At 33.3% G+C, this 12,957-nt stretch overlaps 1 protein-coding gene across 3 annotated transcripts in view; it reads left to right on the forward strand.

Annotated features, from left to right (window-relative positions):
- Positions 1 to 12,957, forward strand: part of PCDH17 (protocadherin 17) — a 100,689-nt gene that overhangs the window by 30,408 nt on the left and 57,324 nt on the right. For 2 of the 3 annotated variants that reach the window (XM_044249838.1, XM_044249840.1), the window contains exons 2-3: positions 7,233 to 7,291; positions 7,425 to 7,597. In XM_044249838.1, the coding sequence (XP_044105773.1) occupies positions 7,233 to 7,291; positions 7,425 to 7,597 (232 nt within the window). The remainder of the gene's footprint in view (positions 1 to 7,232; positions 7,292 to 7,424; positions 7,598 to 12,957) is intronic. The other variant, XM_044249839.1, reaches the window with a different exon arrangement.

The raw sequence follows: 12,957 nt of genomic DNA on the forward strand, positions 1-12,957 counted from the left end.
AATTCACAAGGCATTTTCTGAATTTAGAAACTCACGGTTTCTGAGGATGGATCCCAGTTCTTCACAATGTAGCCATGTTTCTTTCCTGCACTGAAATTTAAAACAACAACAACAAACTGTTCCTTTGTTGGGGTGCTTGGCTGGCTCTGTCTGTAGAGCATGCAACTCTTGATATCAGGATGACAAGTTCAAGTTGCACATTGGGCAGGGGGCCTACTTAAAAGAAGGAAAAAAAAAAAGCTGTTCCTTTGCAATAAATGCAGTCTGCAAACTTCATTTGAAGTATTTATGTATGGCTGGGAAAATGGGAACTGCACACACAAAAAAATCTTCGAAATAAACGAAAATTTAGCTAAATAATTCATATTAAGGTGGATGTCTTAGACAACTTTTGCTTGGGTTTGCTAGTGTGGCTAAATAGATCTTTATATCTTGAATCCATTTGTAGTCTGTCCAAATTTCTACATAGATTTTAAAGTTGGCTTTATATCATTTTAAAAGACAAAGTTCAGAAACAGTGTTTATTGAAGATACTTAATAAAAGAACTTGTAGTTTTATAATATTCTTTGAGATGGAAGAATCTTCAGTATATATGACACTCAGATATCACTTTAGTGTAATTTGCCATTACCTTTTATTAGAATATAGTAATGAAACTTTTTTTGAGTGTAGAGTTCTGTGTATTTTTAATCATGTACATATAAAAGCTTCATGAAACCACCACCATAATCAGGATATTAAACAGTTCTATCACCCCAGAAAACTTCCTTATGCTATATCTATAGTCAACTTTAAACCTTGGCATCTCCTGATCTTTTCTTTGTCATCATTTTTGCTATTTTCTTTTTTGAAAAGTTTTATAAATAGAATCATCCTCTATGTGATTTTTCGAGCCTGGCTTCTTTCACTCACCAAAATGCTTTTGAGATTCATCCATTTTATTACATAAGTGGTTTGTTTTTTTATTGCTAAATAGTTTTCTATTACGTGCATGTACCATAGTCTGTTTATCTGTTCATCTATTGAAAGAAATCTGGGCTGACTCCCGTTTTGACAAAGAGAGCTCCTGTAAATATTTATGTACAAATCTTTCATGTGAGTCTAGTTTACATTTCTTTAAAGTAAATACCAAATTGCTGTGTCAGTTTGGTTCTTTTTTTTTTTTTTTCTATGGATTATGCTTTTTTGGTATCATGTCTAAGAACTCTGCCAAATGTCAGGTCACAAAGATTTTTTGCTAAGTTTTCTTCTATAGTTTTATAGTTTTACATTTACATTCAGATATATGATCCATTTTCACACACACACACACACATACACACACACACATGTTTATATATAAATGTGAGGTGTAGGTTAAGGTTCATTTCTATTGAATTGCCTTTGCAACTTTGTCAAAAATCAATTGGCCTTATTTCTGTGGGCTACTTATGGGCAGTCTCTTCTCTTCTATTGATCTCTGTGTCTTTTCTGTCTACAATACTATACTGTCTTGATTAGTGTGGCTTCTTAGTAAGTCTCAAAATAGTGTGATTCCTTCAACTTTATTCTCCTTCAAAATTATTTTGCCTTTTATAGTCACTTTGCTTATTGTTATAAATTTTAGAATCTCATCTATATTTACATAAAATCATACTGTAAATATGAATATTATTATTTTAGGTGTATAGATTGTTTGAGGACCATTAACATCTTTACCATGTTGAGTTTCCACTCCATTGACACAATATATCTCTTCATCTATTTAGGTCTTCTTTGATTCATTTCATAATTTGTGCCATGTTCAGGGTATAGATGCTGTACTTATCATTTGAAAATATTTATTTGCTAAGCGTTTGAATCTTAGGGAACTATGCTAAATATATTATTTTTGAAATTTTGATTTTCTATAGTTCGTTGCTAGTAAATAGAAATATTGATTTTTGTGTTATGACCTTGAATATGGCAACCTTAGCTTACTTATTGTTTCTAAGAAATTTTGTTTGTGATTCGTTTTGATTGCTTTTTATTTTTTGCCTAAACAATATTATTTGTGAATACAATTACTGAAAATTTTCTCCTTCCTTTTTAATTTACCCTTCATTTCTTTTTCTTGCCTTATTGAACTTACTGGGTCTTTTCATACAATGGTGAATAAAAGTGGTGAAAGCAAGGGTGAAAACTTTTAGTGTTTCACTAGTAAGTTTGGTGTTAGTTTTATAAATATATATATATATATATATATATATATATATATATATGTATTTCCCCCCCCTTTGGTAGATGCTTTTTATACAGTTGAGGAAGTTTCCTTCTCAGATTTTGCTATGAATTTTTATCATTAATAAGTGTTGACTTTTGTCAAATGCTTTATGTATTTTTAAAATTTCTATTTTTACTATTTTAATGATACAAAAATCTATTTTGTCTCCTTTTACTATTCATTTTCAACTCAACTTCCTTAGCCACTTGTAAGTGGTCATATCAAATTAATCAACTTCCACAAATAAAGAACTTACCCAATTTCAGCCAATATGGTTCAGTTTCAGTAGGTGCTTCCTTTTGGTCTTCCTCATGGATGTTTATATTTTTTAGATCATAATTTGTTTTCTAGAGTTACAATAGGATGAGCCAATTGTAGGATATATAAATATATATTCTGATGTACTTTAGGAATAGTTTATTATTGATTACTGCTGACAAAAAATTCTGATTTTGAATATCACTTATAAATTGACTATAGTCTGCTGAGTACTTTTGGAGATATACACGAAGGCAAATAATCAAAGAAACCCTTCATATCATGCAGACCCACTTTGTGTGTCTCTCTAAGTGATTACTTGCTTATTCATGTTTTCAGTACAAAGGAAAGTAAGGAAAATCTAAGTTTTCTGTTCAGCAAACAAAATAACAATAAAACAAAAAGTCAAACTAGGAAGGTAGACTCAGTTTGATAAGATACTTTAGATCTGTTTTGTTATGAGTGAATAGTACTAAAAAATCCCACAGCCTTTGTCTTTTATCTTGACTGAAATAGATTAAAAAGGTCATCACATTAGTTTTTAACGTGTTTGTTTTGGAACTTTCTGTAATGACCTACCAACTCCAGGTACTTTGAAAAAAAATAATAAACAAATTATATGTTTTCAAGGTAAAAGTTACTGCCTTCAAATTGAGTTTGAAGGGAAAACATTAGTTTGTACTATTAGTTTGTATGGAAGAGGATAGTTTTCAAGAATTACAAATACTCACATTTAATTACTCTGCTGAAACCTAAAATGCCACAAGTGTCTGACCTCAAATTTTACTTTCTTCCTAGATTTAAAAGTTAAGATTTAGGGCCGCCTGGGTAGCTCAGTGGGTTGGGGGCTCTGCCTTCGGCTCAGGTCATGATCCCAGGGTCCTGGAATCAAGCCCCACTTTGGGCTCTCTGCTGAGCAGGGAGCCTGCTTCTCCCTCTCTCTCTCTGTCTGCTCTCTACCTACTTGTGATCTCTGTCTGTCAAATAAATAAATAAAATCTTAAAAAAAAAGTTAAGATTTAGATATGTGCAAGCTAGAAATAAATTTTTGAGTACATTATTGGAAAATATCTTAAAACCCTTCTATTTCTAAATTAAATGATGCTGTGGTACATATGGCTTTTGTTTTGGGTCTATTTTCATTTTTCTATGCAAATACATTTATTTTATATTCAGATTAGTTTAAATGAGTTTTCTGACACCCTTGGAGCCTGGATAATGAAAATGTTATTTTCTATATTAAAACCAGTGTGGTTTTTATAGTGAGTTAGTTATATGTTTATTAAAGGCCAAATGGCTATTTCATTATGATAATTATAAACACACAGAACCTCTCACATTTCTACCTATTTTACTGGATAAATTCAGGCATTATTAGTAAACTTCTGCTATTCTGCTACTGATTAAGGTACAAATTTTTAAAAGTTGTACTTTGTGAAATTCTACAATAATAAACCAACCTTTCTTCTTTTTTTTTTCAATTCCTTTTTACCTCTCTTCACCCTCATTCCTCCACAGTATATATACCTTTTTCTCTCTTTCTCCTTTCTATTTTTCTTTTACCTTTCTCCCTGCTTTATTTTTATCATCTTTCTTTTCATCTAAAATCCTTTTTTTAACGACTTCCTCTTGCTCAGTATTCATCAAGCACCCCGATTCATTCATGCAAACACACATATACACGTGCACATGCACACACACACATAATTTAAAAACAGCTCTTCATTCAGTGGGGAAATGTATTGTATTTCTCAGTTTAAGTCCTGTATTTCATCAGAGCTGTTTAGAACTTTAGCAATAGGCAAACACTTTCAGATACTGTCCCTATTAGAACAGAGGAAGGAAAGTTTCCCGGTCTGTCTTCATATGTCTAAATGAATAGGGATCCATAGCCTGTGATGCTCCACCTAATTAAAGCCATTAAAGTCACAAGGTTACTTACAATAGCACTTATAAAAACTAGAGTTTCCACTTTCACTTTACATTTTACTCTCTCCTTAATACCCAGGATTCTGTTTTTCTGAAGTATTCTTTTTTTTTTTTTAAAGATTTTATTTATTTGACAGAGAGAAATCACAAGTAGGCAGAGAGGCAGGCAGAGAGAGAGGAGAAAGCAGGTTCCCTGCGGAGCAGAGAGCCCAACGCGGGGCTCGATCCCAGGACCCTGGGATCATGACCTGAGCTGAAGGCAGAGGCTTTAACCCACTGAGCCACCCAGGCGCCCCTGTTTTTCTGAAGTATTCTAAGATATTCATGGCTTGGTCTTCAACTGACAACAATAATCGGTTACATGCATGTTTTTGACCAATTTAGCAGATCTTATTAAGTTAAAATGCAGAGTTTTTAAGTAATTGTAGTTTTTTTTTAAGATTTGAGAAAATCTTCATTTATAAAAGCATAATATTAAGCATAGAAGAAAGACAGGTGGCAATATACACATCTCAAACTCGTACAAGAGCAATCAAAGTTCCTTTGAGAGTTGTTACCAATAATTGTAACATAATGTTTAATTTAAACCCAAACTATATTTTAGAGTGCCTGGTTTGGCATTTGACATGGCCATGAGACAAGGAATGCCTACAGTCCCAATGGCTAAGAATGACCCTAAGCCTACAGCAACAAGAACATTGAGACCTCAGCTTTAAACACAACAGACTAATGTCTGCTAACAATCTGAAATAACAGGAAAACAGAAAGAAACAGATCCTCTCTTAGATACCCCAGCCAGTATCTTGACTTCCCTGGTGAGACTCAGAGCAGAGTAACTAGCTGAGCCCACCTAACTTCTGACCTATTAAAACAGTGAGATAATAAATTTGTGGGTTTTTTTTGGTCACTAAATTTGTGGTAATTTGCTGTAGCACCAACAGAAAACTAATACAGGTCTAATGGAGAATTCAGACAATTACACATTTCTATACTTTTTATTTGCTTTCTTTCAGATCCTTCCAATATGAAAACAGAAATACATTAATAGCTTTGTACCTTTCTAAGTCAACAAAAAGAAAATTCTGGTGTAAATATGTAGTTTTAAAAATTGGAAAAATTCTTTTGCAAACATTTTGCCCCAGTATTTTTTTGCTACTATTATTTAATTTAGTTTAATTCAATTTATTTTATTTTTTTTTTTAAGTACGCTCCACGTCCAGCATGGAGCCCAACATGTGGCTTGAACTCATGACCCTGAGATTAAGACCTGAGCTGATATCAAGTGGCACTTAACTGACTGAGCCACCCAGGTGTTCCCCCAAGCCCCCGCCGCCACTACTGTGTTTACTAGAATATCGTTATCCTTAAGAATTGGTAGTTTGCCATTATGAAAAGAAAAATGAAGGTGCTTCACAGAATCTAAAAATTAGTAAAACATGTTAATGAAACATGTCTACATGTAGTTGCTACAAACTACTAGTTAAGGTGGATTAGAAGTGAGACATGTATTGACCTTATTTACCTTCATCTTCACACTTTGATAAAGGTCAGTTGAACAACAACAGAAAAAGATTATAGATTAAGAAATTCATGAGGATACTTCCTGTCCCCAAACTTTTAACAGTGAAACTTAGATAGTACTTTAAGCTATTACTCTTAACATATCTTTTTTTTTCTCCTTCCAGTAATATTTCAAGAAAGCCGCAAAATCAAATTATTACATGGGAAGAAAAAAGGGTCCTGTTAGTTTAAATAAGCTTTATTTATAAGGAAAATACATACTGTACTAATTAAGCCTTACCTTGGGCCCTCTTCTTCATGAATTGCATGCTCCCGTGTCACTGATACTTGCATGGTAGATGATGTTGTATGAATCCGTGGCTGCTTCAGAGCACAATGGTGTGATATGAAGTGATGCAGAAAACAGGAGAACCTTTGTCGCTGAGTCAGCTGCAAGAAGAAGTGATGTGTATGAATGTACAGTATAGGGAGATCTATGAAAGATCTAGTATCTTTCTCCCAAAAGACTCTGTTCCGTGATACAAGGAGAATTCAGTTCTTTTTGGCAGACCTCCACATCAGTTTGGAAGCAGTAAAACCACCACAAAAACAAGCCTGGTTTCTCAATGTCTTTACTCTCAATATTTTAAGTAACATTTTATTTCTTGCTTTCATTTTACTTTGTTTTTAATAACCAGAAGTAATACCCATTTCCACTGCCTGCTTTGAGTTCAATGCCGTAGTAAGAATGTAGATGAGAATGAATTATAGAGATGAGTTCAGCCATATGTGCCGTGCTTGTAATTGTTATTGGCAAAATTTGAAGTAAATGCCCTGTATCTCTTAATTGAGGAGTGGATGACTTTAAGTGATATTACATCAAGGAGGGCATAGAATCCCAGCAGATGATGTAATTATGTTTAAAAATGAGTATTATTAAATAATTCACTCTTTTAATATGGAGAAATTAGGTCATTTTTCCACTCCTCCCACAAATGTTCGATCTTAATATCTAAGTAATGAAACAACACAGACTGTGTTATCCATCCTCGTGGTAACAGAGAATGCCAGTTATGACAGGCTCATTGTTTACTTTAACAGGTAATTTGTGGACCGGAATCATTTAATTGTTCTGAGTACATAATTACATGTCAGCAATTTCCAATTTAATTAAAATGTACAAATCTGAAGATTAAGGGAATTTTTGAATTATTAATCATTTTTCCACTAGGAAATCTTGTTGCTCTGCAGGAGATTTGTCCAGTGTACAACTATACGTATTTTTTTCCTTCTCTTTCGCAGACAGACAATTTTCCCGCAGAGCCCAATTACATGGGCAGCAGGCAGCAGTTTGTTCAAAGGTAAGGCCTATTAAATAACTTTCTCGGCTTCCCCATTTGCATTCATGTCAAAATTGCTTTGCAAGAGACTACATTTCAGATTCAGACTCCTAGAGACAACACTTTCTCTTCTTTTTCTTTATATGTATTTCAGTAGCTCCACGTTTAAGGACCCAGAAAGAGCCAGCCTGAGAGACAGTGGGCACGGGGACAGTGATCAGGCTGACAGTGACCAAGACACTAACAAAGGCTCCTGCTGTGACATGTCTGTTAGGGAGGCACTCAAGATGAAAACTACTTCAACTAAAAGCCAACCACTTGAACAAGGTGAGTGAAGCCTTCCAATGCTTACAAAGTGTAAAGCTTAAGCAATCATTATAAACCTATTAGTACTGGAGTTGCAGTTTATCACGCTGGAATGGACCATTGATAATAAATCAAAAGAAACAGCAAATCCAGATCTTGTCCCAGACAGAAAGCAGCTATTCAATTCCTCAGTAATAACAGAAAAAGGAAGACCATGGATATTAGTCTGTAATCTTAAAATGAGAACTTGACCAAAGTCACTAGATTGTTCTTATCTTTATGGACATTTCCTAACCTTTTCCATTTTGTGTTTATCAACAAGGAAAATAGGGCATATTTAATTAGGTATGCACATCTTAATATACTAGTTTACAAGATAAAATTTAGTAAATTCACCACATTTAGGTAAAATGAAAACCTGATTGGAATTTTATAGCTCTTAGCAAGGTTTATTTTTAGCTTGAATTTTAGCCTCAAAGTTGTTATTCAAGAGTCAAATTACAGCGGAGCCAAAGTTTTGGCTCCTTTTTTGGATTTACATCTAAATCTGCAGGGATGTCAAATAAACACGTACTTGTTGGCCCTGATAGCGATATAATAAAGAAACACTTCTTAATAAATACATATATTTTTTTCTAAAAGTCTATCTTCAATTTTTTTTGTTTTATTAGTTTTGATTTTTATCGTTTCAAATACAAAGAAATATTTGCTAATGATTCACCCAAAGAATGTAAGACTTAGACCCTGTGATTGTGAATAGGTTTTTGTGTCTTATCATTATAAAAAAGGAAAAGAAAAACTGGATAAATCAATTTCAGAATTACAAATGCATTTATATTTGTTAATACTAGTTCTCAAAATACTAATAGTATTTAAATATTCTAATGTTTATTATTTCAGTTTTTTAATGAGAAACTACTTGTCTTAAGATATTTATTGGTTGACAATTCAGAGAAAATACATTTTGCCTGTAGTGCAGTCTGTCATATCATACATACTTCAACACATATCATGTCTATTGATTTCTCAGATCATATTGAAATTTTAATACACACATTCACACATACATAAATTCAATGCAGACATAAATGCATATGTTCAGTTTAATACATATTTAAATTTCTGTACTACAGTTATGCTGTTTTTTAAAAGTTGGCCTCCCAAAAGGCCTTCTTTTGATAAGTTTTAACTGCCAAATATACCATAGCAACTTTTTGTCTAATAATGCAACATTATGTTTTAAATTTTCAATAAAAGGTATTTGAATGCTTATGGAATATTTATAATTCCTATAAATTTGAATATTTACTTGAAGTAACTTAAGTGATCATGATGGGTTTTGATTATGTCATATTTAATATGTTAATTTTTTAGACAAAGTTTAAATAATGGGTTGTTGGATCTTAATATGTGAATACAGAACCTAACATAGATTCATCTATGTGTGTAATAAAGTGACTGACGGATAATGCACTGGCTACTTTTTGTAAAGCCGCATAGAGTAAGTAAAGAGTTTTGCCTTTATTATATTTTCGTGAGAAACTCTGTTAACCAAAAAAAGTTTATATGCTGTTCACATTAACTCTTTAAATTTTTTTAACCACGTGAGTGATGTATTTGATGTGAAGGGATAAGGATCCTTATAGAAAAAGAAAGGGGTTTTATTCATGTCTGAGATGTACTTTATACTGAAAGTCTGTTTTTTTCAATTTCGGTATCAGAAAATAATACCTTAAGAAGGTGGCTGTTGTTCTTAGAAGAAAGTACATTTGGCATATATTTTAGTTAATGTTACACATGAAACCATTGCTAGTGTAAGAGTGGGAATGCTAATGCAAATGTCTCCTCTAAAATGAGTAGTTTCCACACATCCTTATTAATAAATATGGGAAAGCTATTAGGAATCTGAAAGCCACACTTAGACAATCTGTAATAATGAATTACAGGAGAGATATTAACTTCTACTTTAAAACATGATTTTGGAGGATTAACTAAAGTAGTATTTCATTGATTTGTTGACTGTTTATTAATTCATTTATTTAATAAATATCTATAAATCCTTATAGTACATGAGGAGAGTTAGATTCTTTAGGAACATCAAAAATAAATTTGAGTAAAATTTATCTCCAAAAATAAATTTGGAGTGTGCCTTCAAAAACTGTATGTAACAAGTAGAGATGAGAGATCTCTTTCCTTCTCCTCTTTCTCTGTCTCTTGTCTCTCTCCCTCGCCCCCTCTCTCATCCCTCTTCTCTCTCATTTACCTCTGTCTGTCATCTTCTCTATCTCGATGTCCATCATCTATATCAACTTTTTTCTTTTCCTTCCTTCCTCTCTTTCTTCCTCCTCTTTTTTCCTCTTTTCTTTCTTTCTTATCTATGTTTATATCAATATCCATTTACCTATCTAGATTGGAGGAGGACATTAGCATTTACTGAGTTTTTACTATCTACTGTAAACAGTGCTAGCTGCATTTCTTTCTTTTTTTTTTTTCCCAATTTATTTATTTTCAGAAAAACAGTATTCATTATTTTTTCACCACACCCAGTGCTCCATGCAAGCTGTGCCCTCTATAATACCCACCACCTGGTACCCCAACCTCCCACCCACCCGCCACTTCAAACCCCTCAGATTGTTTTTCAGAGTCCATAGTCTCTCATGGTTCATCTCCCCTTCCAATTCACCCAAAAGCACATACCCTCCCCAATGTCCATAACCCTACCCCCCTTCTCCCAACCCCCTCCCCCCAGCAACCCACAGTTTGTTTCGTGAGATTAAGAGTCACTTATGGTTTGTCTCCCTCCCTATCCCATCTTGTTTCATGGATTCTTCTCCTACCCACTTAAGCCCCCATGTTGCATCACCACTTCCTCATATCAGGGAGATCATATGATAGTTGTCTTTCTCCGCTTGACTTATTTCGCTAAGCATGATACGCTCTAGTTCCATCCATGTTGTCGCAAATGGCAAGATTTCGTTTCTTTTGATGGCTGCATAGTATTCCATTGTGTATATATACCACCTCTTCTTTATCCATTCATATGTTGATGGACATCTAGGTTCTTTCCATAGTTTGGCTATTGTGGACATTGCTGCTATAAACATTCGGGTGCACGTGCCCCTTTGGATCACTACGTTTGTATCTTTAGGGTAAATTCCCAGTAGTGCAATTGCTGGGTCATAGGGCAGTTCTATTTTCAACATTTTGAGGAACCTCCATGCTGTTTTCCAGAGTGGTTGCACCAGCTTGCATTCCCACCAACAGTGTAGGAGGGTTCCCCTTTCTCCGCATCCTCGCCAGCATCTGTCATTTCCTGACTTGTTGATTTTAGCCATTCTGACTGGTGTGAGGTGATATCTCATTGTGGTTTTGATTTGTATTTCCCTGATGCTGAGTGATATGGAGCACTTTTTCATGTGTCTGTTGGCCATCTGGATGTCTTCTTTGCAGAAACGTCTGTTCATGTCCTCTGCCCATTTCTTGATTGGATTATTTGTTCTTTGGGTGTTGAGTTTGTTAAGTTCTTTATAGATTTTGGACACTAGTCCTTTATCTGATATGTCGTTTGCAAATATCTTCTCCCATTCTGTCATCAAAAAAGAGAGCTATAGACCAATATCCTTGATGAACACAGATGCAAAAATTCTCACCAAAATACTAGCCAATAGGATTCAACAGTACATTAAAAGGATTATTCACCACGACCAAGTGGGATTTATCCCAGGGCTAGCTGCATTTCAATGTTAGCTTATTTAACCTCCAAACTCTAAAATACTTACCATTTTTATCTTGCATTTAAGAAAACTGAGCTTATGGGAAATTTATTAATTTGCTCAGCAGGTTGGAATATTTTCCTCGCTCTAGATATAGCCAAACCTTGTGTCTTTTCTACACAACTTTGTCTCCAAATGGTAAAATTTGTTCAAAGAGACAATCTGATCCACTTCTATGACTAGATACCAAATAAATATTGAAGAGTAAGTTAAAACCCGAGTTCATGTATGCAAACCTTAGGGGAGAACATCAAAATAGCTCATATGCATTGAATGAATTATTCAGCACTTAAAACTTATTATCCTATTTATTTTTCATTGCATTTATAAATAGGTAAGTAATGTTACTCTCACATTTAGTAGATATTAAGAAATTTTCTCAATATTCTATAGCTGTAAGTAGTGAAATCAACATTAGAAATAAAATGGCATGCCTTCAGATACCCCCTTCACTTACCCAGGGGTGTATACTATTCACATAATGAACAGTTTACTCAGAAATAATTTTAAAATGTTTGAAGAAGCAATCAGACATTGTCTTGGTCAATATACGCTGTTATTTTATTTGAAAAGCATCATGAGAAGCAATGCCAAACTAATTCAATGCACACTTATAAAAAATAATTTTCTTTACAGATGAAGGATGATGACAGCCGTCTTTAAGCAATTATCTCATGTCAGATTTCAAATATTAAACCCATTTTTAATACCTTTAAAATCTCCTAAGAAACAAAAGTAAATTTCCTCTTAGCAGAAAGAAACCAAAAACTAAACAAAAAGAAACCTGCTTATGAGTCTTTTTCTCTTCTAAAAATTTGTAGTAGTGCCTTGACACATTTCAATTTAAAAAAAATCAGTAGCATATTATAGTTTACATTTTTATATTAATTTAGTTGGCTTCTTTCTTTGTTTAAATTTTTTCTATTAAGAAAGATAATGTTCTATTTCTAAATCAAAATATTTCTTTAACTTAGAAATTAGAATCAATTGCAAGAATAATCTTCACATTTTCAATGGAAATTTCTGTGCTTATAATGGTTTTCCTTTGCAAAAGACTTAGGCCTTTGAGATTTTATATTATTAGTTTAAATATTACTTTTTTCTTCTCTTTTGCACAGATTTTTCCCATTAGTTCTGTTCCTGATTACTGCGTTTTTTGCTTCTATCAGCTTAATCATCCCAAATATACAATATTAGTATATGTTACTCATTATTTTAACAAAAATATTTGAAAGGGTTCAGTAGTTAATTGAAAGAGTGATATAGGGCACTACAGCTGGGGATAGATTTAAGGATTTTATATTAATAAATCCTCTAATAGAAAGAGGTTATTTTAGTTTCTCTTAGTGGAATTTAAAAGATTCTTAAAGAATGTTTTTAGTTTCTTTCTATTTGATTGCATTTTTGTACCCTTCTTCTCTATTTGTCAATTAGATTTTCTTCATGCTCCCTTTGTCAAATATTAGGTAGGTAGGTAGGTAAAACAACCCACTCTGACTTCTTTAAAGAAGTGCCTGTATCTCTGAATTTCTGTCCACTACAGAAATCTGGTAAAGTATTTTGCTTGTTAGCAATAACTTCTTCTTCTTTAAAAAGATTTAGTAAGCC

The sequence above is a fragment of the Neovison vison genome, chromosome 5 (assembly GCF_020171115.1).
Source record: "Neovison vison isolate M4711 chromosome 5, ASM_NN_V1, whole genome shotgun sequence".
NCBI classification, from domain to species: domain Eukaryota; kingdom Metazoa; phylum Chordata; class Mammalia; order Carnivora; family Mustelidae; genus Neogale; species Neogale vison.